The following is a 25,486-nucleotide window of genomic DNA, read 5'->3' as shown; positions in this document are numbered from 1 at the left end:
GATACATGACCTGGCGCTCCATGTTGCCGTGTAGGAGATCTCCCCGAGTTTGTGTGGAGCTGGCTGGTTTAACCTGTGCCCACTGATTACTCAATGTGAAAAAGGTGTGAGCCTCAGCCACCCCCAGAGTCCAATCAGCCAACGTAAACTGTTAGGGCGGGGTTAAAGGAAAACTTCCAGATTTTGCAACCTGGACCCTGGTAGCCAATCATTTTGGGTGTACGTTTTTGAGATAGTTCCACTATTGAGCAAAATGACTGCAGCATTAACTTTAAATTTGGGGCGCCCTGTCAATGTACATCCTCTTAAATGGGCCATATAATGCTTTTTTGGGGATAATAATTTAATTTGTGGCTACTAATAGGATAGGTTGACATGCCTTGATGTTAAAAATACCCCTTAATATTATTACTCACCGTTCACATCAGCAAAACCGCGGCTTTCAGCATCGTTCTAAAACGCTCTGTTTGAATCATGTTCGCTTTAAGGACAACCTCCCGATCAGCCCCGTCTCCTGTTAGGTCAGCACGCCCATTCTGTTGTGATTGGTAAAACGCTTTGCGCGGATGTCGGCAAATTCACTCCCCGCCACCGAGAAGACCCTGTTGGGACTTGACCCTACATCTGAAGCACTGCCAACCGGCAGTAATATCCAACGGACCACAGAAGATGTAATTAATGTAAAATATATATACATATAAATTTCCATTGAGAACCCATTTAGCAGGAATTTAAACAATGTCTTCAGAGCAGATAACGACCTGCCCTGTTAACTGCACATGTGGTTGCAGGTTTCATTTGATATTACTTTTCACTTGACATAATTTCCCAGTTTTCAGTTAGGATCACATTCTTGGTCCCATTTAGGGGGGATTATTAAGTTGCAGCCGACGCCCATGTTCGTTTCTTCCACTTTTCTTTTTAAGAGGATTCACTGTGAAATTGAAACATTAGTCAGTGCTTTGGAGTCACATTTGTCAGCACTTTGGCGCCCCCTAGAGTCTCAGGGGCGTCTAGAAGCCGGTTCTCACGCTAACCCTGACGTGAAAAATTATAGAAACGAATTCAAAATCCATTTAAGTGCGTTTTATCCCTGACCAATATGAGGGGCTCAGGCCTACGGAAGACTGTACATTAAACCGTCCCGGGCTGTAGAATGCAGGGTCAGAAAGGAACACAGTACAACATTCACAGCAACCGCTTGTTTATTCAACTAGTATGACAATGTGAGCAAGCCCCAACTCAGGACTATTAGTATAAAAATAAAACGCAGTTATTAGAACCGAAAATAGCTCTGAAATGTAATGAAGAAAAGCAATCTAAACCTTCAGCAACCATGGAACAAAAGGTGCGATTGTAAACATTAGGACCAGCCGTCACCGTCACAGTAGCTTTGTGCCTTTCCATTGGTCCAAGCAACATCCTTGTCATATATGGTCACGTACCATATAAGGTCTTATTGGGGAACAGCGTAAAGATCCATAATCCTTTTCACTATTTTGTCAAGTATAACATCATACCATTACAATTCAAATATTCACATTTAATTAAACGCCACATTCGAACCTCAGTGGCCATTTTACACAACTATCATGTATTAAGGCAAAATAATACATTAACGTACAGTAAAAATACATCATTGAAAATGCAGTCATGAGTTCAATTTGGGCCTCGAAAGCACTGAAACAGAAGCAATTGCATTGAACACAGCAACAAGAAACCACACACACACACACACACACACACACACACACACACACACACACACACAAACACTCAACTGAGCTTGTAACTTGAACCAGTGAGATCAGCCTTTTTCCACCTCTCCGTCCAAGCCCATGTAGGAATGTTTTGTACAACTCATCGTTTTACAGCAGGAGCCATCTCTTATAATAAAACAAACAAAAGGTCATTGACTTCATGACTGACGTCTGTGTGCGTGAGTGAGCCTGTCTGTGTGCGTGAGTGAGCCTGTGTGTGTGCGTGTGTGGCTGTGTCCATTTGTTTCTTTAAAGGCTTATAAAATGTTGTGACTCAGCTAGCAAAGACATCCTTCGGGGTAAGTCCCCTTCCTTCATCACCAACACCCCCAGCGCCCCCACCACCATCACCTCATCACATTAGGCCTTTCTTGTGTTTTTATATAGCAGAAGGCCTAAGGCCTGTCGCTCCTTTTGGCTCATCTCCCTCGTGCTTTTTTAGCTCTCGCTCGGGGGGGGGGGGTTGAGAGTTGCAACAGAAGGCGAAGTGGCTTACAGCGTGTTGAATCTTGAATCTTTGCATGTCTTATTATTTTCATAGGTCCGTTTCATGTTTCTCCAGTGTCGGAGACTAAAGTCTTGAATAGTCTTGAGTTTAATCCAGTGTCTGTGACTATGAAATATTCCACCATTGTCTGTGAATAAAGACTTATTTCCCCAGCGTCTGTGAAAATAGACACATATTTCTCCAGTGGCTGTTAATATAGACACTTATTTCTCCAGTGTTTGTTAATATAGACACATATTTCTCCAATGTCTGTGACCATTGTCTTAAATAGTCTAGGGTTTTCTCCATTGTCTCTGACTATGAAATATTCTTCCAGTGTCTGTGACTTTACACATATTTCTCCAGTGTCTGTGACCATAGTCTTGAGATTAATCCAGTGTCTGTGACTATGGAATATTCCCCCAGTGTCTGTGACTTTACACATATTTCCCCAGTGTCTGTGACCATAGACTTAAATAGTCTTCCATTAACTGTGTGTGACCATGTAATCTCCAGTGGTTTGACCAACATCTAATGCCTGAGAGAGAGAGCAACAGAGAGATGCGACAGAGAGACAGAAAGATCGAGAGAAAGAAAGTTAGATAGAGACAAAAAGAGAGAGACACGAAAGAGAGAGACAAGAAAGAGAGGGAGACAGAAAGAGAGAGAGCTTGAGAGACAGAAAGAGACCTAGAGAGACAGAAAGAGAGAGACAGAAAGAAAGTGAGCTAGAGACAAAAAGAGAGAGACAGAAAGAAAGTGAGCTAGAGAGACAAAAAGTGTGTCAGAAATGAAGAGACAGAAAGAGAGAGAGACAAGAAAGAGAGAGACAGAAAGAGAGAGCCAGAGAGACAAGAAAGGCAGAGACAGAAAGAGACAGAAAGAGAGATAGAAAGAGAGAGCGCTAGAGAGACAGAACGAGAGAGAGACAAGAAAGAGAGAGACAGAATCAGACAGAAAGAGAGAGAGCTAACAGGGAGAGAGAGAGCTAGAGGGACAGGGAGAGAGAGAGAGAGAGAGCTAGAGGGCCTGTGGTTCCAGCACCACCAGCACCTTGCACTCCCGCTTGGCGATCTTGTCCAGGCAGGGCAGCGCGGGGGGCAGGCAGAGGGGGGAGGGCCGTCCCGAGGGGGAGCCCAACGGGGGGGTGGCGGCGCCACGCTCCATCACACTGGCAGCCCTGTAGGGGGCGGAGGAGACACGTTGGTGTGGGTGTGGGTGTGTGTGTTTTATTTTAAAAAGTCCTTATAGTTACCGCCACTGCATGTATGTGTGCGTGCATACGTGTGTGTCTGTATACTCATGTGTGTGTGCATGTGCAAACATGTGTTTGCTTTCGTGTTAGTGGGCGGGTGTGCTTATGTGTGTGTGTGTGTGTGCATATTTGTGTGTGTGTGCATATGTGTGCATACGTGCGTGTGCATACGTGCGTGTGCATATGTGTGTGTGTGTGTGTGTGTGTGTGTGTGTGTGTGTGTGTGTGTGTGTGTGTGCGCCAGAGCGTACCTGGTGAACGGGGTCCTGGCGGGCTGCTCGTGGGAGAAGCTCTGGGACCGGCCCAGGCTGCTGCGCTCCAGCAGCTCTCGCACGTGACGGGGGCCGGAGGGGGAGCCGCTCCGTGACGCCGGGGCCCCCAGAGCCGCGGGGCCCCCCGGCCGACGGCCCTCCTTGCTGGGGCTGCACACGCCGTCCAGCGCCGAGAACTGGAGCTTCAGCTTCATGTTCTGGCTCAGCTGGGCGGACGGAGGAGGACACGGGATCCATTTTAGGGGTTTGGGTTTCAGACTCAAGGGGGGGGGGCTTCACGGAGGCCCACTTTAGGACCCCTCAGCCCTGAGCCTGGCCCCGGAAGAACAAGGAATAACACCCTTTATTATCCCTAAGGAAGAACCCTGGAGAAGGAATGCAGGATGAGGGATCCCTCCTTCCAGGAATTCCTCGCCCCACCCTCAGATAATTTGGGGGTCCACCCCAGCCCTTCCCCTCTTTAGGGTCTGAATTGTAATCCAGACCCAAGCTTTACCGTAACATCAAGTCTTGCAAAAACAATACAATCCACATTTAGGGTATCCAAAGACTTGGATAAAAGCTGTGTGTCTGAACAACGGTTCAGACACACGTTCACGGCAGAGTCAACCATGCAAGGGCGACGGCAAACTACTCGGGGGCAGGTCGGGTTAGGGGTCTCGCTCAGGGACACCTCGTGCCGGGGGGATCGAACTAGCAAACCTTCCGGTAACGAGTCAACCCGCTCTACATCCTGAGCTAAGCCAACCTTACAACAACAATAAGTACATTTTGGGGGCGTATACGTCGTCTGCATACCTCTGCTACGGGGATTGGCATCGTGCTCCTCTCCCCCCACCCTGGACTTTGGGTCACCCTTATACGAACGCTCAGGCGGAAGAGTAACCACGGCTACGACAAGCTGCACACGTGACACCACTCCCTCAGAGAGAGAGAGTGTGAGAGGGAGCCCGCATTTCCCCCTCTGAACCGGGGGAAAACGGCGGTACCTCAAACAGGCCCTCCTGGAGTATCTGGAAGCCCACGCTGAAGGACACGGTGCTGCCCTTGCGGCAGGGGCCCAGGTCGGTGTGTGGGGTCTGGCAGACCACCACCCCCAGCCCACCCGGGACGTCCCCCGTACAGCCACCCCCGCCGCTGCCTGGAGAGGGGGGCGAGAGAGGGACCGGAGATAGATTAGATGTATGAAGATGATATGAAGAAACATGGAAAATAAACATTGCGGTCAACATACTCCTCTCTCCTTTCACAAAGTCCTAATAGTTACCACCACCGCTATGTGTGTGTGTGTGTGTGTGTGTGTGTGTGTGTGTGTGTGTGTGTGTGTGTGTGTGTGTGTGTGTGTGTGTGTGTGTGTGTGTGTGTGTGTGTGTGTGTGTGTGTGTGTGTGTGTGTGTCATTCGTAAGTCTTTACAGGTGAGTTTGAGGATGATCAACAGAAACAGCGGGGGTAATAGGGGAAGGGAGATGCTTCCAGCAGGACATTTCATCTACAGAAGCTTGATGAAGAACATGCTGTGGATATGCTGTGCTTGCGTATGGATTTACTTCATGCATAAAGTGCGATGCTACAGCCCCGAACTGCAATGAAGACATTTGCTATCAAAGTATCAAAGTAAACAGAGGGAAAGCTGAAGAAAAGTATGTTTTGATCCACATCCTGCTGGGAGATTTAACCTTTTTAGCCTTTTGCTGAATCATAATCCAACCGGCTGGCCGCAAAGTTTACTTTCTTTTGGAGGGATGAGTCATACGTCGTACCACGCACGTACACATTGGTGAAGGCACAAAATAATAATAAAGAAAACTAATAAAAAAAAATGTAATACACACTTTTTTTTTTAAAGCTTTACCTCATATTTCCCCTGTTGAAAAGCAACCAAGTGTCAAAATTAAACCACACAGGGTTGATATGTGTTTAGTATATGTATGTAGTATACTTCCCTATATTTCCAAGATATGTGGAGGAATTTTCCAGCAACTGGCAGGAACACTGCCCGGTCAGATACTAAAGACATCGCCAGCAATCCTTGTGAGGCAGGTCATGATTTTGGCAGCTGGACCCCGTTCTGGTATTGTGTATTTTTGCTGATTCAATGGAAATTCTACAATTATTATTATTATTATAATAATTATACAATTTCACATTACCGAGTATGAAGCATACGTATATCCCACAGCTTGGCCTTGAGGAGATGACAGCAGCTTTTTGAATTTACCCACTTTCTTTTCTTTCAGTTCACAGTTTTGCAGAGGATTATTCTTTAACTGTTACTGTTTGGTTTAGCTTTTTTTAAGGAAATTGCAGCTCTGCAAAAAATAATGGCACGCATCTCCATAATCACTCATGAGCAAGCTAAAACCTTGAGCCAAATTCAAAATAGATTCAAGATTTCAAGAAACCCAATATTATTTTTACACAAGGACATTCCTAAGAGACTTCCCGCAAGACTTTCAGAGACAGAAACTGTCTCTGAAGAAAACATGAATTCTAGTCATAATAGTCAAACCATCACAGAGCTGAAGGACACACTAAACCAGGGGTAGAACAAAGTAGCGTCTGAGAAACGGTGTGTTTTTAATAACTCACTGTGTCGCTGCAGCCGCATGCAAATTGATCTTAATTAGAGACGATTGAGAGTCAAATATAGCCAGGGAAGACGGCCGTAATTACAGACAGTATTATGTGGCGAGCTGCATCTTCTCCAGACGGCCAAATAGAAGGATACTCTGTATGCAAATTGCACCGAATGAAGACAAGGCCTCGTCGCTCTCCTTCTGTGACGCAAAGTGGAACGCTGTGATGTTTCTAAATAAGGATGATGGTTTTTCCAAACCACTCAACTAACGGTTGAATTGTGCCCACGGACACTACGCTTAAATGCAACTGTCTATTTTTTTACTATATTCTCCGCTCACTTTCCGGTTAATTTACGATGTAGTTTGCGCAGATTCCCGTTTGTGCGACAGCATCCCCTTCACGAGGTCACCAGATGTCACTAATGTTACAACTCTGGACTCCTTATGGCAAACTCAGAAGCAGGGAATCATAACCATAAACACTAGCATCGTATTAAACCATAAATACCAGCATAGAGACCTACAGCTCACCCACAACGGCCATTCCCAGCAGAAGTACCGTACAATTCAACCGTAGCTTCAACACACTCCAACATTAGCCAACACTGACAACCTGGGATGTCAGCACACCCCGAGTTATTAACATTGAATCAAACGCAAGCTAGGCACTTGAAGATCCCGCCCGCGTTGTTTTAAACCCTGTGAGCCCCCAGTCTGAATCAAGCTGAGGACATGTTTCTGTATGCTCGCAGATGGACAATAAATGGACCGCATTTATACAGCGCTTTTCTAACCAGTGGCCACTCAAAGCACTTTACAATATTGCCTCACATTCACCCATTCATGAACACATGAATGGTTGTGGCGGGCGGTGTTAACCATGCAAGGCGACACCCAGCTTGTCGGGAGCAGTTAGGTTAGGTGCCTTGCCCAGGGACACCTCGACGCTCTAGGAGGAGCCGGGGATCGAACCAGCAACCTTCTGGTCACCAGCCAACCCGCTTAACCCCTTAGACACATGCCACCCAATAAAATAAATAAAAAAAGAAGGAAAGCCTCTTCGTGACTCTTACCAGGCGGCGTCCACACCACACGGATGGACAGGAAGTCTCTGAGGTTGTTCAGCAGCGTGTACTTGACCTGGAAGCAGTCCCGAGGTCGCACACCGCCGGGGCAGGAAGCGGTCATCACCAGCTGGGGGCGGTTCAGGCGCACGCTGGGCAGGGTGTAGTGGGTGCTGATGTATCTGGGGGAAAAATAGGACCGTAATGATTAAATAAACAAAGAAACCAGGTTGTAAAAGGCATGACGGAGGCAAGATTACAAAAGTGAGGCCAAGGCTGAGATGAAACCATTTAGGGCGTCATGGCAGAGAAGGCCTTTCTCCGTGTGTTACCTGCTGAAGGGCAGCCGGGACACGGACCACTGAACAACAGCGATGAGCGGCAGCTCCAGACCCTGAGGCAGAACACACCATCCAGTGACACGGAAATCGTTAGGCCAAGCAGTGATGAGCGTAAAGGCACATTCAGTCCTACACGTTCAGCAGTAGGAACCCAGTAAGGGAAGATGATCAAATTCAGCTTTATCTTTTGTTTTGTTTTTTAAAAAAGGTCCCCTATTTTACCCTCTAGTGACATCACACCCGGTGGGAATATAGGGGGCTTTTGAAGTGATGGACAAAATAAATCCATAATTTTCTTCTAATGATGTTATTACGTTATCAAGGTATATTAAGCATCTGAAAATGGTGCTCCTATAATCACAGTACAAGGCTGGCATTAACCGGCGTTTGTTCCAGGCAGATTGTCAATTATGCTTTTTGTTTTTTATCTTTCAATCAGATTGTTAATCATGTTCGATCTGCTGCCAAATTACCCACAGCGACAATCATTTATCTCTCAGAGTTCGTGTCCTTGTTGACTTCCTCACCAGCCATAGATCTAGTTTATCCAGACTTCCATCCTTATGCAAAGATCTGTTTTTCAAGTCAAAGTTAAAAGTCTTGACGCTTTGGCCAACAAATCCCATGTTGCCTTCCTCACAGCATCTTTGTTCAAAGGGAGCATGCAGTGCAGGGAAGGAGCTTTGCATACGGTTTGTTTGGCTATTCAAAGGGCCGGCTCTGTGCGGTTGTGTTGAATGTGTTTCCAGACGACGACAGAGCACAAGTCTCTGAGCGTAAGCGGTGACAAACAATAGGTCCGGAGATCTCGATTGTTGCTTTTCTTCTTGACACTTCTATGGTGATGTCGGGAATGAGAGATTCAAAACATTCCGCTCCTTGGATGACGAGTGTTGCCATGTGTCACTAGAATGCTTCAAACATCTGAACAAACGGACGGGTTTTTATAAAAACAAAAAAGTAAATATGCTTTTCTTTCATAAGCCATGTCAGCACAATTCTCTCTCTCTCTCTCTCTCTCTCTCTCTCTCTCTCTCTCTCTCTCTCTCTCTCTCTCTCTCTCTCTCTCTCTCTCTCTCTCTCTCTCTCTCTCTCTCTCTCTCTCTCTCTCTCTCTCTCTCTCTCTCTCTCTCTCTCTCTCTCTCTCTCTCTCTCTCTCTCTCTCTCACCTCATCCGAGTCTTCTTCAGGCCGATCTCGCAGTTGCAACCGGAACAGGAAATTCTGCTCCTCCAAGGCAGAGAGCATGCTGGGTAGGCGCGAAGACTCGCTGGCCACTCGTCTGAAGGAGGCCGTGGTGACCTCGGCCGAGCGGTGGCTGCGTGTGGGCGGGGAGACACCGTGGGGGGGAGACACCGTGGGAGTCGGGGGGGGGGGGGGGGGGGGAGTCCCTTAGTATTAACAGACGTGGACTCGACGTATTAAGATGTCAAGAACAATCTAGTACGTTTTTAATCTCATTCGGTTGAGGGAAGAAAAAAAAACGCAAGACGGAAGGAGATTAGAAATGACTTCCGAAGATTAATCACAGGGGAAACCGAGTTGAATTCAATTTCCTGCCTCGACTCGTGAAATGACATCTGAAGCAGCTTTAAGGGTGGGGTCATCTGATTTGAGGTAACATGGATTCATCCTTGCTTACCCAACAGGCAAACAATGTAAATAAATCTGATTTGCAGACTACAAAAAGGGCCAAACTAAATGCTGTCTAAACATCAATCCGAAACAAGGGAATCATGAGACTAACCAGACGTTATCCATGACCAGGACAGAGCCGTCCGGCATCATGGGCAGGTAGGAAGAGTTGTAGTTGGGCAGGATCTTCATGTCCCGAATGCACAGATCCTCCAGGGAGCTGCTGTTCAGCACTGCGGGGGGGGGGGGGGGGGAAGTGAGTGAATAAAAAGTGAGTGAGTGAATAAAAAACAAAAGGCATGCTTTGAGACAAAGGCAGGAAACGATGGGACGGCAGAATGCGACAGGCGCCCACTGTTAGTGTTTATATAGATATATATTTATATACGTGGGCGCTATTGTCTATCCGAATGATTGCTGTGGTTTCCTAGGGGACAAGATTTCCACCGCGGCTGTCCATGTTCTGCTTTACATATCAAATAAACAACGATAAATCAACAGCGCTTTGGATGTGCATGTTGTTCATCAGTAGAAATAATACACATACACAATACCACTGAGACCTAGCCTGGGTATACCCATGCTGCCTTGCGTGCGATTTCATTTCGCGCTGCTAGGCAGAGATAGGGAACCAATCACAGAACGGGGAGGGACGGCAAGACGATGACGTCTATGCGACACACCCAAGCTTGTAGTTTACGGATCCAAAATGGCAGCAGGCGCGTTACCTTTCAATGCATCCTTAGATAGTGTTCTAAGTAGTTTAGAACTCAAGTTTATTTTGAAAAAAGAGCAACTTTCGCCGTTAAACTCTTTCATTACCAAGAAGGATATCTTTGCCCTGCTACCAACAGACTTTGATTGGCTATGAGCTACGTACAGACTCATATGATAGGCATTTGTAGCGCCCAATAAACGGCTCAGGGCAATCGTAAACAACGCCCCAAACATGAGAAAATTGATGTGTGGTTCCCAGACCTCATCTCAATGTAGATTGAGATGAGGTCCGGCGTTAGCCAGGCTAACTGAGACCCTGGATGGAACATGATTACGGGTCCCCTGTGGGGCGGTCCAATCCCATTCTCCCCATCAACCCACTGGTTTGCTCAACACCTAGGGCAGCACGTCCTGTATCAACCCAGGTTCGATTCCGCCCTGTGTCCCACTAAGCCAACATGTCATTGCCTCTCTGTTTCAACACCACTTCCCTGTAGGTCTTGACTGTCCTGTCCCTAAAGAACAAAAATAATAGATATTAACAAAAATTATATAATGCATTTAGTAAAGGATAACGTGACCAAGTCCTTCGATAACCTGTAGGGGTTTAATTCACATTATCGGCTCGCTGTACATTATCCCACCTAAAACACGGCTACTTACTGAAGAATTATATCATTTGACACCAAATGAAACAACCACCAAAATAATGTTTTTACTGCTTCCGCTTCAAAATCTGTCCGTACTATTCTACGGTTGGGGAATCGTGTCCACGGCAACAGACGGTTGTAACAGACCCTTATAACGTCATAATCGACATTATAATGTGTAACAACACATCCTGAAGCACCTTTTCGGGCCAGCCGTTTGGCGATGAGCAGGCTCAGAGCAGACTGACGATTATGGGATGTTATCTGTGCCCAGCAGCAAAACACTCGCCCACTCTGCCCAGCTGACACGCCAAGAAGGCGGGGGGTGAAACACACACCACTGTGTGCAGGCAGCTCAGCCTCACACAAACCACACACACAAATAAAGCACTTATTAAATATGGATACAGTCAGTTGAAAATATAAAGCTATTGGAGTACCAAAAACGTTGCCCGTCAACAACATAATTCTACTTTTTCTGTCATAATGATTTCCACTGGGCCTGGGTAACATGGACGCGTGCTGAGAACTGAAACTCTCTGTGTGACTTTCATTATGTGCCTCTCTTGCACCACATTGGGAAGCACCATTGAAACCAGAGACATAAAGACAATGATGACCAGCAGAATGCACAGCAGCAAACATACTTCTCCATTCCAAGCAACGCGGCGCTGTGGTATAACCCACGCTTTGTCCTCTGGGGCGGGGACTGGACTTAATAAAGAAAAAGGTTGTGTCGATACAACCACAGAATCCAAAAAAGACACATTCAAACAAGGTTGTTGGTCGCATGTGACAACAGTGCAGTGCTGTGTCCCCCTTTGATCACATTTCACTACATGATTGTGCGCATGGCTGTTGTCATGGATACCAAAAGCCGCTCAATTAATTTGACAACCGATGATAATGATGGTGTGTGTGTGTGTGTGTGTGTGTGTGTGTGTGTGTGTGTGGGAAGAGATAGACGTTTTTCATTTGTAAAATGTATTAAATGCCGTCCGCATGACTGCAATTAAATCAAACTCAATAATTACATTACCGCCCAACTAGAACTGTGTGTGTGTGTGTGTGTGGGGGGGGGGGGGGGGCAGTGCTTGCACTTAGCTTAATTAAATAGGAAATTAATGTCACTAGCCAAACAATTCTATCTAAACTACTCTAACAACCAACCAAGTCCAGCATGGTTGCGAATGACAACAGTGTTTATTTATGTTTAGACAATTGATTGATTGATTTTAACTGGATATAGAGTGGCAAGTACCCTTGTCTCATGATGGTGATGGATCGAACACACTCGTTGTTGCTGCCAAAAAGCGTGCCAACAAAATACATCAACTTTATTTATGTAAATGCAATTCGTTTTTTATTCTTCGTAATGAATTGGAAAGGTTTCTAAAAAAACATGTCTTTGTTGGTCATTATTGGATCCTGTGTGTACCTTCATTGGTGAAAAGAGAGACAGAGACAGAGAGAGAGAGCGAGAGAGAGACACCATAGACTGAACTTCCTACAGGGGGAGGGTTTGTTGTGTTATATGTGTCTTCCTCTTACCTTTGAGCACTGTCAGGTGTTTACCCGACACCGTCATCTGCTGGCATTGGACTGCGGGCGGAGGAAGAACACTCAGGGTGGTGCTGACTGCACACACACGCACAAGCGCGCACACACACACACACACACACACCTTGTTAAATAGAAAATTCATCAAAGACTTAATCATGTCGCAAATTAACCACAAAGATATTGAATCCGAGACTAAAGGGGCCAATATTTCCTTCAGACATTATCAACAGAGACAGGATGAACAGTACACCACCTACGTGGTTGTAATATGCATGATTTATCCATTTCTCCTCAACATTGTTTAATCTACAATTGAGAAAGCATGAGTGAGTGACTGAGTGAGCGAGCGAGTGAATGTGTGAGAGAGAGAGAGAGAGACAGAGTGTCAGAGAGAGAGAGAGAGAGAGAGAGAGAGAGACAGACAGACAGACAGACAGACAGACAGACAGAGACAGAGAGAGACAGTGAGAGAGAGAGAGACAGAATGAGTGTGACAGACAGAGAGAGAGAGAGACAGAGAGAGAGAGAGAGAGAGAGAGAGAGAGACAGACAGACAGACAGACAGACAGACAGACAGACAGACAGACAGACAGACAGAGACAGAGAGAGAAAGAGAGTGAGAGAGAGACAGAGTGAGAGAGAGACAGACAGAGAGAGAGACAGACAGAGAGAGAGAGGGAGAGCGAGCGAGTGAGTTTGTGTATATGGGACCCCACCCTGGGCCTTGAAGGAGCCGAGGTCCTGTCCGAAGGTCTGCAGGGGGCTCATGAGCTGCAGAACCCTCAGGTACCCATGCTCCCTGACCTCCACCTTCTCCTGCTCCTCCTTCCACACCGTCACCACGATCTGATCGTCACCACACACACACACACACACACACACACACACACACACACACACACACACACAAACACACACCCCAATAAGAAAACAAGTGCCTGTATCTACAGAGGGTGTGTTTGTACATAGCACCAATGCTATGTACTTTTATATGCACAAGGTTGGTACTAAACTATACACACCTGCCATGGATGCAAAACTCAAGCACACACACCCCTGCCACGTGCTTACACACACACACACACACACACACACACACACACACACACACACACACACACACACACACACACACACACACACACACACACACACACACACACACACACACACACACACCTTGGCTTTGACTGTATTGACCGGCAGCTTGTCAAGGGACACGGTCAGCGGGAACACAACCTCATCGTCCACCACCAACGCTGACTCTAGCGGTGACTAGGTCGAAGTGAAGAGAGAAGAAGGACACATTAAAACACTCAAGGAAAGAAGTCCTGTGCACACGGGTCTAATGTGCCGGAGTGCAAACATCTCGTCCTGTTGGCCAGCGTGCTACAGCAGGGGATACCTGTGGTCTGTGGCTGTCTGAGCAAATAGACCTCTGCCTGGATACAGGAACTAGCCTGACCTCCCATTGGTTGATTTATGGAGAAGCAAGTTATTTTGCATAGATGTGAGAATCCTGCCGTATCGAATTCACACAAGCAGATAGAGCCATAGCCATCCATGTAGTGTGTGGGGCCGAGCAGTTGTTATTGAAGTTTCCCTGGAAAACAGAGCAGTACAGATAGACCCTTCCAACTGAAAAAAACACAACACTAGCAAAAAACCTGAAACTAGTTTTAACCCTCGCCACCCCTGATTTCCCTCGGGAAAGTCCCAGCTGCCTACTTATGCGACCTCCAGATATAGATAAAGATATAGAAGTTGGATGAATTGTCAGTTGGCTGTGTCTTCCAATCCCACACACAAACAAACCAACAGCCACAGGCGCCGCCTGCAGACATCTGACAGACAGGTAGGTGCAAGCATGCCTCTGCTTTCCTTTCACAATCTCTCGGGTGCAATAACTTGTTGTGGAACAAAGATCACAGTATCCGCTTGATAGCAGCAACCGACAAACAAGCAGCACGCAGACAAAGCTACGCAAATCCAATGTTGAGGCTGATGAGGTCACACGAAACACACCACCAATGTTATTAGTCAATTGCGGAAACATTTCAATTTTGGATGTCATGTCATTTTTTAATCTCATGCAGGAAGGAAGTGAGTATGGTTTCACTGACTGACTGACTGACTGACTGACTGACTGACTGACTGACTGACTGACTGACTGACTGACTGACTGACTGAGTGTGTGTGTGTGTGTGTGTGTGTGTGTGTGTGTGTGTGCATGTGTGTGTGTGTGTGTGTGTATTGTAACCAGATAAAGATAAAGTGTATCAACATAGTATGAGTGCTACTTCCTGTTACACGTGTGACTGCCATTTGTAGCTGTGTTCTCAATAGCACACATTAACTCATACTTTTTTTTTATAATATTACATTCTGAAGTTACATCAAACGCCTTGTACAAATTCAGTTATAATATCTAGACCTATAAAATAATAACAATATTGACACAATGTGGGTAATACCTGAAACTCTTCTGTCCGGTTCTGCCGTCCGACGTTGTGAGTGAGAAGAGGCTTGCAGTGTCTAAAAACGTTGGTCCTCTCTTCCACCCGACACGGGGTCGCCTCTTCCATCTCGCACTCTTCATCTTCCCCATCCTCGCTGCAACTACTCTGAAAGTCTTGCTGAAACTGACTTGATTCGGGTCTAGGTTGCTGCGCCTCGCCAAGTGACACACTGGCCACCGCCGAGAGAGACCGCACCAGTTCTCTCCAGCCAGCCTTGGTGGATGCCGCTCCTCCATCCCTGAACCGCAGCACCAGCAAGAACTGCACCGTCTCGCCGAGATAGAGGTGCCTCCGCTGGGGGACGCTCCTGAATTTGGCTGCGTCGGATAGGTCCGAGATCGGCACGGCGGGGAAATACATGAAGTACTCACATTGTGATTCTATCATCGCGACCATAGCGCAGGTGGCTGGGGGTAGCTTTCCTGCCTAGCCGCCTTTGATGATACGACAACTTACTTCAAAAGTAAAAACATGCACGCCGGTCGCTTTTCGCTCTGGGAGCCATCCGTCAAAACTCTTAAACTACAGTCATCGCCGATTATAAATATGTAGAATGGATTGACAAAACTTCCATTATTTGGTTGAGTCCCGACTGTTTTCGCTGCTTCTCTTTGACGGAGCAGTCGTCAGGATGGCTAATCGAGCACAGGTCAGCAGAGCGGCAATTTAAAATAGGCAGAACTTCTAAACAAAGTTCGATGTTCACTTTGATGCTGATGCTGAGGAATTGAGCTGTTATGAAGCCATTGTCCTCTAATGTATCGTGTAGGCTACTTATCACTGATACTCATTTGGTTTAAAACCCGCTCAACCCCCACAGTGAGTAGGATAAAATAAATCGGGAAAGATAACATAATAGCCTATCGCAAATAAAGATAAGTAGCCAGATGTGTTATCAAAGTGATCAGGATAGCAGCATGTTAAATTGCAACTAACAATACCAAGGTCAACTGGTCAATCTTTCATTAAATGGCCGAGGCCTATTTTAACTATATATTTAATATTTTGACCAATTGAAGAAATTCAAATTTGAGAATACAACTAACAGTAATGTTTAAAACAAACGTGTAAATACTCGTAAATAATCTTGTAAATACCTTAATATCAACCAAAAAAGAAATCATAATTAGACCAATAAACATTTTCTCAGTCCCTGTGCATAAAATAAATCATTACATTATAATTTCCTGAAGTTCACAAAATAAAATATGGGAAATACTGCTGGAAAATGTTTTTATTAACATAATGAATGTGTATTTCATTGAACCATAACACAACCCACCACGTACCACTATCACGCCCACATACGTCCACACATGACATATTCCTTAAAGAATAAATATAGTATGTACAAAGGTTAATTACAATAATAAATACCGGAAACTAAGGTTTTGCCGTTGACCCTATTGTGAGGCATAAGTATTATCATTCTATTTACTTAGCAGTTTTCTTCTGACTTAAAAGGAACGTCGCATCTGCAATGGGACTTAAGCCAGAATATAAGAGAAAAACCACCGTCAAAAACAGACGCTGAAACCTGAATATTCAATCAACGTGAGCTAACCGTGAGTCCATCTTCCAATACAAATAAACACTGCATTTTAAGCAAAAAAGGCAAAGCATATAATTATTATCATCATCATTATTATTATTAATTGTATTATTATTATTATTATGTCTGTGTTGTAAGTTGTACCACAATCAAAGTTAAAAACCAAGGATGAATGAATGGGGTCTTGAACACACAAACTCAGACTAAACCCTGTGCGATCAAGTGAAATGGGCCATCATTCAGCAACGTATCTCCATGTGTTCAGAACAAGTTTTCAAAGGTTACTTTCACAATATTCAGGATCCTTCTGTTCCTATACCTTTCTTTAATCTGTTCATGCTGCTCTCGTCGATACCTTTCTGGCAAAGCGCCAACTATGACTAACTTACAAACCGACCATCCGTTAAATGACAACGAGATAGCCAATGATTCACCAAAAAGACACCAAACTACAATGCGTCACTTTTCTGTAACAACTGCCAATTCAAAACGCAACTAGAGCATAGCCAGGTTCCGATAAAAAAAAGCAACAATCGCGCACATTGTGTGTCACTGGGGGGTGGATTGAAAACACTTTTCTCTCAGATTGAGTCTGAGAAAGGCTGGCTGGTAACATTGAGCTAACCTGACACTATCTCATGGACTGTAAAATGAAACCACTGAGGACTGACGACGTTCCTCACCACACCGATCGTCACATGATCAGGCAGGGTCTAAAGTCACTAACAATGTTGTCTTTTTACCTGCCGGGGAGGAAGGATTTACCGGCCAATCAACTGCTCTAACATGGAAACCAATTTCTTTGATTTGTCAAATCTATCCAGGGTTCCTTTTGAACCCTGAACTAATAATTAGGCAGTAATGCCAGATGTGTAGCACATAACAATTCAACTCTTCTTGTTCAATAGATATTTCATAGTCAATAGTTATTAAAGAGCTACCGCAATAGTCACCATCAATTATTTCCAACTAGTTCATTTCAGAATAAGTTAAAACAAGGAAAAAAGTTGTTACATTGAGATAAATGTAAATGTAATTTCAAGGCAATACCAGCAGGTGTCCTTACATAACGGGCAGTGTTCTCACAAGGAGTGTTTGGACGATCTCTCTTACCATTAACTATTTAGCATAGGAAAGAAGATGTTATCTTTTGGCCAGAAGCATTCTTTGTCAGATTTGAGGGTCAATTGATTGACAGCTTAGTCCGTTGTATCCGCCAATGTTGTTTTGAGTGACACAAAGAAAGCGTGTTAGTGAGTGCGTTACAAGTGTCGTGGGAGGTGCGTTAGTAGGCTACTGGGTTTAACCACATCAAAAGCCATGCCTGTCCATGTTGAGGCATTAGCATGAATGTGCGCACATTATTGCACATTGTGTGCGAGTTTATGCACGTCCATGTGATAGGCCTACATGTGGTAGCCGATGCACAGGACAGAGTTTTGCAAGTGTGCACAGGTACAAAACCACATGCACAGGAGAACAAGGCAACCTGTATCATAACAACAGCGTGTTTCCCCTGCACCGATAACCAACAGCAACAATTGCCCAGAGTTAGGAACTCCCAGCAAAACTGCTGTTATGTTACCTCGAAAATATTTCGGACGGATTATTATAATTACATAAAAAAGGAATTCATCCACAGTGTAGTCCTGTTGCAAAAACACACACACGCCATCTCCCACATACTCAAGCGCCTCCCCCTCAAGAACGCATTTGCTTGCCGAGAAAATAATGTTGTTTTTTTTTAAATATGACACGCGGCCTCTTGAGAAATCGCAATCTATTCTCCCACACCCCGACGCTCTGTCCTCAATGAGCGTGGGTTGCCAAGCGCACAGCTAAATTTGACCTCAGCACGGCCCGCTAGCACGTCCAAACAGCAGTGGGCTGTTGCACATGAAAGCTTGAACGCTTTTTTTTGAACAGCCGTATAAGATATTCAAACAGTCTCGATCTTGGTCCTTAGTAAGGGTTGTGTTCTCCCGCTTCATTTAGCCAAATCGATATGCTTTTTTGTTGTTGTTGCACCTTTTCATGCCGTGGACCATCTATTAACGATCGAGTGAAAGCGACTGGAGGGTTGAGGATTCACACTGTGCCATATAACTGTAATACATAAAGAATCTATTTGTTCTGAGGTTTCATTAGACTCGGCTCAGAGTGAGTCGAATGAACAGCAAAATAATAATACAGAGAATACAATTGGTCTGGGTTTTCCATTTTCACATTTTGTTGATGTTAATGGGACCACCTACTTGAAATATGAGACATTCTCTACCATGGAAAGGACACAAAATCAGGTCTGCTGAAGTTTGGAATGCCATACCCCTTTCACAGCAATGGAATCGTACCGGGAACCTTCCCCCCCCCATCGTAATGACAAACGCATTAAAATATAGCAAATGGAGAAGCAATCCTTTTCAGTTGGTCCAGTTAAAAGGCATAAGGTTAGGTACGGTAGGGTAGGTCCTGGTAGGGCAGCGCAAGGTAACTAGGTGGAGTTGAACGGGCGTGGGCCCGCGCCCCCCACCCTATCTCAGTCTCCCTTTGGCGTCGGCTCGTAGGAGCGAAGTCTGGTTCTGCCTCGCCAACCACTCCCTCTCCGCCGCCGCCATAGTCCACCCCCCCCGGGGACCTCCCCCCTCTCCCGCTCCTTGGGGGAGTCTCTCTCTGTTCCACAAGGGGCGCCCTCCCACGTAGCCCCCACCGACCGCCATCGCCGGGCCCCGGGGCCCCTTGACGAACTGCGGCCGGGGGAACTGCTTGGCGTCCAGCACGTCCTTGTACTGGATCTCCGGCCGGATGAGGCGCAGGCAGGCCTCGGTGGTGGCGTTGTCCAGGCCCGGCTGCAGCTCGTAGCCCAGGATCTTCACCACGCCGCTCTGGAAGGGCCGGATGCCCTTGTCCCTGATGCGCTGCGCCTCCACGGGCTTCCCGCCGTTGCGCAGGCAGACGCGGGCCAGCTGGTCCCGCCGCGCCCGCAGCAGCGCCACCTCCTGGTCCATGCGCTCCGGCCCGAAGCGCCGCACGTCCTCCCAGAAGCTGCGGTTGAAGGCCTGGTACAGGTGCCAGTCCAGCGCGTTCCACTCCCGCAGCTTCTCGCGCTGCGCCGGCGTCAGCGACAGGTCGGGCGGCGCCCGCATCGGCGGTCGCCCGCCCCGCACGCCCACCGCCGCCGCCACCGCCGCCGCCGCCGCCTTGTCCATCCAGCTCTCGCCGCCGCCGCCGCCGCCGCCGCCGGCCCCGCCCGGCGGCTTCTGCTGGCGGGCGTTGAGGCTGAAGGACACCACGGCGTCCAACGGCCAGCAGAGGGCGTGCCGCAGCAGCACCATGGACTGGTCGAAGTACTCCGACACCAGGATCAGCCTGAAGGCCCGGCGCACCAGGGCCTCGCCGCGGAGGGCCAGGCCCTCCGAGTAGTTGGCGTTGTGGTCCATGCCGAAGTCGAACCACAGCAGGTTGCGGGCGTAGTGGTTGTTGCGGAGGCGCGGGTCGTAGTACTGCCGGGGGTTGTCGGCGAAGTCGCCCAGGCTCTTGGCCTTGCGGAAGGCCGGGGCCACCTCCTTGTAGTAGGCGAAGGATGACTCCGTCAGTGCCACGGGGTCCCGGACGATGGAGAAGTAGAAGGTGTCCTCGGGCATCACCTTCTCTACCTGAGGGAGACGGGGGGGGTAGGGAAAGGCTCTCGGTTAGTTCAGGCTCCGCATGGGGTTTTCGTCAAACTGAACTGATCACTCTGATTGTAGCTCCGTCCCGTTGCGTCCAGAGGCATTTCTCCGAGCACGTTGATTAAGCCCCTTGGAAATCCTTAATGCACCGAGCCTTTCCAGACTAAGACGCATTTGCGAATTGATTTCCAAGGTCAGGCTAGATTTATGCTGCTTCGGATTTGAATATTGATTTTCAACTGGAAAGATACTTTTATGTTCCATCTCTTTAACCAAGATCTTTAAAGGCTAAATAATTGGCTTGCAAGAAGCTTGTGAATATTTATTTGATTACTTTCAAATGCTTCTATTAATAACAAGTGGATGAGTAGGAAGTCAACTTGGCTTCTAATATTTGTGAATACACAAACATTTTTTCATTTTGAAGTATGCCAAGCATAGAACTCCCTAACGTACATTGATATTCATGGCATCTGTTTTGAATTTGAATGTACATTTGAAATATTTCAGTTTCCTTAAAACTGCTGCGTCAGACACTTCTCTGGCTGTATATTCACCTAATATTCAGCATCTCATTTAACAAAAAAAAAAAAACAACAACGTATACTTCACTGTGGTATCTGCTTCGTAATACAAGTATCCCCATTGGGCTACTTTCTCTGCAACACTGCGTTTCTGCTGATGGAAAGCCCAGTCTCTGCAAGGCTACAGACTCCAGGTTTTAACACCTGCGGTTTGATCTTCCATGACCCTGTCCACGCACCTAATCATGTTCTCCATCCCCACTTGTTTGTAAAGCTTAACTGTTCAGAGCCAAGCATGCCATGTGCTCTATTGGCTCAGCACCACAGGGTGAAAGCTACTGCTTGGTCAGATAAAAATGTGTGCCAACCACTCTGACCTTGACAGTAGGTCTGCATGTGCATGCATTCATAAAAACCAAAACAGAACTGACAGAACAAGGCATTAGGAGGTGGAGTGTTTAGTTGCTACAAGAATCAGCAGGTATTTAAAACAATACGCCTCGATATGTACGCCTACAATTTCAGAAACATCCCTAGGCATGTATAACTATGCAGCTTAACTTGTATTATAAAAAAATACTAAATTTCGTACATCCGAGGGCGTCGTCATTATTACTGCCCTGGGCCAATCTCACTGAGGTAATGTGCAATTTCAACCCAGCCCTAAAAAGGGGGCGGGGGAAACGAATGAAACACTGTTTCTTTTCAAAGGCACTTCTGCCTCTGGTCCGGGGGAACATACCTCAGGCTTATTGAACCTCATGTGGTTTCCCATGATGTCGAAGTTCAGGACTCTGGGCCTCTGGTAACCTTTGACCCGGTGGGCGTTGAACAGCAGGGGGTACCCCAGCTGGTAGCCCATGGGCAGGGCGAAGCGGAGGCCGTGCTCCTCGCCGAAGCGGTAGAGCATGTTGAGGACCGTGCTGCTGGCCGTCTTGTGGGTCTTCAGGAACATGAGGTGGGAGTGGGGCCGACAGGAACCCAGCGAGGGCCCCTGGGCGTCGGGGGCGTAGAACAGCGGGCGCGTAGCCGGCTGGACGCTGCTGAACAGGGAGAAGAGGGAGAGCCAATCAGTGAGCCCGGATGCAAGGACATTGTGATCCACTTGGTTTGGCAAGCCGGTCTGTGGCAAAGTGGGAGTCTATATATAAATACACGCAAACCTCCGTGGTCAAGAGTAAACAACGGACAGAGTGAGAGTCTCGATGAATCACGGCAGATACAAGCCTTGGTAAACTAAGCAACATTTCCTGCAACTTGCTTAGCCAATTCAAAACCTTTGGTTACACTAAATAATCACAGCGGTACAAATCCTCCCAAAGCGTTGTTACTTTCACACACACGGTAACAAAGTTACACTTTGCTTTGACATCTGGCCGGCGATTTAGATAGGTCACGTTGAATGTGAGCTGGTGTTTACGTGTGCATACACGATTAACCCCAGAACCCCAGTATCTCCAGACCGTCGGAGACTAGCTCTTAGACTGGTGCAGGAGGAAAAAAAGGAAAACTAAATCTGGGGAGCCTCAGTGAAGAGAAAGCTCCCAGATGTTTACAGGGGAACCCAGAGTGTGTGTGTGTCCATGTCTGTGTGTGTGTGCGTTCCGAGTGAGCGGGAGAGTAAGTGAGGGTGGGGGATAAAAAAAGAAAGGGCAAGAAAAGAGAATATAATGGGGGAAGGGGCTAGACACGTGGAAGTGGAGGGAGGGAGAGAAGAGAGCAGTGAGAAAGAGAGAGAAAGAGGAGAAGAGTACGAGACGACAGAGAAAAGCAGAGAAACGACGAGGCGAACAAAAGGAGGAGGGGTAAAGGAACCCAGGGGACGCAGTCCGATGAATCATTAGTAAGAGGAAGGTGTGGCTTCGGAATCCATAGTCGTGTGTTACCGTGACCGAGAGCCATGCCCCAATAGAGGCTCACAGTCGCCTGGAGCAATGTGCACATAAGACATTCCAATAGACCCCGCGAAGGCGGGTCTCCACACTGAAGAACAATGGGCCAGCCTGGCAACATCTGGCTCCAAATCTGGACTGCACGTATTCAATTGCATTTTCAGCAAAAAGAAACAACCCTGGATGGAAGCCTAAACATGCAAGTCTTCTATAGAAGCTGCATGGCAAATATAAATTAATGTAAAGGCCTTTTTTTCCTTATCTCACTGTTTCGTTTTGTCCACTGTAACAGCCTCTATATAAATTGTTACGTTTTGGCTTACAGAAACAATACAATCCTTATCTTATCGGGGGTTTTGTTGAAGCGATAAGGTCCGCCGTAGCAAGGCTTTTAGTTGTATACCTCCACAAAGATGATAAGAACTTTAACTACACTTCATGCAAGAAGTACAGTATGCTGATGCGGTTTGCTGTTTAACTTGGCATCTGCAAAAACTGGTTTGGTGGAATGTTAAAGAAAACCTACAAATACACAGAACACAGTGCATGCCACTCAAGGTGCTTAGTATTAAGATCGCACAGCTAAAATACTTATACAAGAGACGCCGCTTCCACAACACGCAGGGTCACCACGCAACGGCAAAGAGACACTGGGATCTTTTTCTAGAAAGCAGATCGATTCTAAATATAACTCTGGACTCTGGTTTGCGTTAGTGCAAGTCGGTTAGTGCCGGGGGGTTTGAACCCGTTTCCAGAACAGCAGTTTTACATTTTTCTGGATTTAGGGTCACTCAAACTCTGACTGCTTCATTAGGAAAGTCCTCGTTAATGGCAGGCTTTAAAAGCCAGCCTTAATCATGCGCTGAAAGTGAGATTGATGATGGATTGGGAGCGTAATTACGACAGAGAAGCGCTGCTGGTTTGTTGCAGCCGGGTAAAAGGTTGTCATGGTGATACATGCAAAGGGAGTCGTTCCATTGCCTTTATATATTGGAGATGTTTTGAAGTGAACACAGACATGGCCTAAAGTACCTGCTGCATTAAACACGCTACATGAATAAAACATGCTAAATGGAGAGAAATGTTTGCCTGCATCACACGGTTGTGATGCACTGTACAAGTGGCAGGTTATTTGGATATTAAGCCCGAAGTGGGTGTGTATATGTGTGCATGCATGTTCATATGTGCATGTATGCATGCATGCTTGCGAGCATGCATGTTCATATGCGTGTTTGTATGTGTGTGTGTCCATGTTCTTATGCGTGTGTGTATGTGTGTGCATGTATGTTCATATGCGTGTGTATGCATGTTGCTATGTGCGCGTGTGCATGCACATGTGTGCATGTTTCTCTTACCTCTTGTTGAAAATGAGACCCATCAGCTGCCCAGCGAAGGCGATGGCAACAAACACCAGGAGGGCTTTCCACAGCCACAGGGGCCCTGGCCGGTAGCAGCCCAGCCCGCACATCCTCCTGGCAGGGCAGAGATGTGCCACGAACAGGGGGAGGGTGGGGGAAAGAGGAGCAACCATTTATTAGCATGTTTCAGTACAATACAATAGAAATCCATTTCAAAAACAAAGAAACAAGTTTTTCTTATAGCTTGTATGAAAAGATGGTTGAAAAAGGAGACAGACAGACAGCCAGACAAAAACTGCAAAACCACAGCTTTAGAAAAGGAAGTGTTCGCAGACAATCGAAACGCTTTCACGTGTCATTCTGACGTGAGAGCGGCAGTGAGGTCTCCACCTTCGATTACCTTCGTAAACAAATAGGTTCACGCCTTCAGAAGCTATTCCACCCGTGTGGCTGCGCACCTTCCCTTATATCTGCGGGCGGGAGCGATATTAACCCCCCCCACACACACACACACACACACACACACACACACACACACACACACACACACACAATAGTTTTCGCTCCAATCCTCTCCCCAAATCGACGGCCTGAAATCACTCCTCCGAAAACCGCCAGATTCTACGTGACATATAGCCCCTTGTGTCCCGGCGCCACGGTTCAAGAACGGCACCGTTTTGAAAGGAACAAACGCCTTGACCATGGGATCGGATGGGGGGACGGATCTTATTTTCCTCGCCTACCTTGTTCTCCGTCTGAACACCATAGCGGCGGAACCGGTCCGCAATCAGATACGGGGCTTCTCCTTGTAGGGCTGCTGCTGCTGCGGTTGGCGGCGGCAGCGATGAGCCCACGGTGCATCTCGGAAGGTCTCTTTATGAGGCACCGAATCCGCCGACGTTATCAAGGCACCGGACTACATTCCCATATCGCGAGAAGGGATGGGAATGGCCGTGTTTTCTCCCCTCCACACCCACCCTCCCTCTTTCCCTCCTTCTACAACGCTCCCTCACAGGCTAAAACGCAGCTCCTCGAGCAAATGTGGGTATATATATAGACTCTGCTGCTGCTGCTGCTGCTGTTGCTGCTGCTGCCGCCACCTTCAAGACGCATCGCCTAGCACGAGCGTATTCATTGTGGACGGGACGTCAGGCGCGAGAGGGAAAAGGGGGAAAAAAGCTGGGATTGCACGCGGGCTCGGCGTTCAGTCGCGCTCTGACGTCAGCCGTCTAGCCTGTGGCTGATTTGCTTGCGCGCTGCTTATTGTGCGCTTGCGTCGAGACGAGCAGGAGATGGTTGGAAAAATAGATATGAGAGCTAATTAAAATGTTTTATCCGTGTTATCCAGGTATTAAAATTAACCGATGCAATTAATAGGCTGGAGTGTACATTTTCGGGGGACAGAATGTGAAAACGGTTGTGCGGTGGTGCCTCTTTCACATATAGCCCCCCACAACAAAGGCCTTGTGGGAGAACACAAGTGGGCCATTCACATGGCCAGTGTTGTGGTGTATTACCCTGCGAGGTTATATAACAACAATCCTTAATTGTTTTAGGTTCATGTAAAAGCTCAATTAAGCCTACTCTGCCTAATAAGGGTCAAGTTTAGACCAAGCTTTTTTCCCACTTCATTACAGCTAATACTAATTT

At 46.9% G+C, this 25,486-nt stretch overlaps 2 protein-coding genes across 5 annotated transcripts; both read right to left on the bottom strand.

Moving 5' to 3' along the window:
- Window positions 1–1,195: 1,195 nt before the first annotated feature.
- LOC307091240 (trafficking protein particle complex subunit 14-like) lies at window positions 1,196–15,450 on the bottom strand. Of its 2 annotated transcripts, XM_079758180.1 has the most exons (11): window positions 14,798–15,450; window positions 13,503–13,598; window positions 13,040–13,169; window positions 12,312–12,398; window positions 9,506–9,626; window positions 8,929–9,076; window positions 7,751–7,812; window positions 7,428–7,600; window positions 4,764–4,915; window positions 3,754–3,980; window positions 1,196–3,427 (listed from the first exon to the last, which is right to left on the bottom strand). In XM_079758180.1, the coding sequence occupies exons 1-11, from the start codon at window positions 15,236–15,238 to the stop codon at window positions 3,268–3,270; spliced, it is 1,797 nt and encodes a 598-aa protein (XP_079614306.1). In that variant the 5' UTR covers window positions 15,239–15,450; the 3' UTR covers window positions 1,196–3,267. The 2 variants fall into 2 exon arrangements, with proteins under 2 accessions (XP_079614306.1, XP_079614307.1); XM_079758181.1 differs by lacking the exon at window positions 13,503–13,598.
- Window positions 15,451–16,148: 698 nt separating this feature from the next.
- On the bottom strand, window positions 16,149–24,704 carry gal3st4 (galactose-3-O-sulfotransferase 4). 3 transcript variants are annotated; one of them, XM_079757897.1, is made up of 4 exons: window positions 24,580–24,704; window positions 23,834–23,950; window positions 21,329–21,629; window positions 16,149–20,047 (listed from the first exon to the last, which is right to left on the bottom strand). In XM_079757897.1, exons 1-4 carry the CDS (start codon window positions 24,600–24,602, stop codon window positions 18,926–18,928), a joined length of 1,563 nt encoding a protein of 520 aa, XP_079614023.1. In that variant the 5' UTR covers window positions 24,603–24,704; the 3' UTR covers window positions 16,149–18,925. The 3 variants fall into 3 exon arrangements, with proteins under 3 accessions (XP_079614023.1, XP_079614024.1, XP_079614025.1); XM_079757898.1 differs by having other exon boundaries at window positions 21,329–21,626; XM_079757899.1 differs by lacking the exon at window positions 24,580–24,704 and adding an exon at window positions 24,237–24,289.
- Window positions 24,705–25,486: the final 782 nt, after the last annotated feature.

Source organism: Pollachius pollachius (assembly GCF_949987615.1).
Source record: "Pollachius pollachius genome assembly, chromosome: 20".
Lineage (NCBI taxonomy): Eukaryota > Metazoa > Chordata > Actinopteri > Gadiformes > Gadidae > Pollachius > Pollachius pollachius.
The sequence above is the reverse complement of the archived record's forward strand: the minus strand, read 5'-3'. Positions and strand labels throughout refer to the sequence as shown.

Excerpts from the sequence above, each read along its gene's own strand:
- LOC307091240 (XM_079758180.1), bottom strand. The coding sequence starts at position 15,238 with ATGGTCGCGATGATAGAATCACAATGTGAGTACTTCATGTATTTCCCC. Across the intron at positions 13,170-13,502 it reads TCAATACAGTCAAAGCCAAG|ATCGTGGTGACGGTGTGGAA; the intron begins GTGTGTGTGTGT and ends GGTGACGATCAG. Across the intron at positions 3,428-3,753 it reads GCCAGGACCCCGTTCACCAG|GGCTGCCAGTGTGATGGAGC; the intron begins GTACGCTCTGGC and ends CGCCCCCTACAG.
- gal3st4 (XM_079757897.1), bottom strand. The coding sequence starts at position 24,602 with ATGGTGTTCAGACGGAGAACAAG. Across the intron at positions 23,951-24,579 it reads GTGTTCAGACGGAGAACAAG|GAGGATGTGCGGGCTGGGCT; the intron begins GTAGGCGAGGAA and ends CTGCCCTGCCAG. Across the intron at positions 20,048-21,328 it reads TGAGGTTCAATAAGCCTGAG|GTAGAGAAGGTGATGCCCGA; the intron begins GTATGTTCCCCC and ends CGTCTCCCTCAG.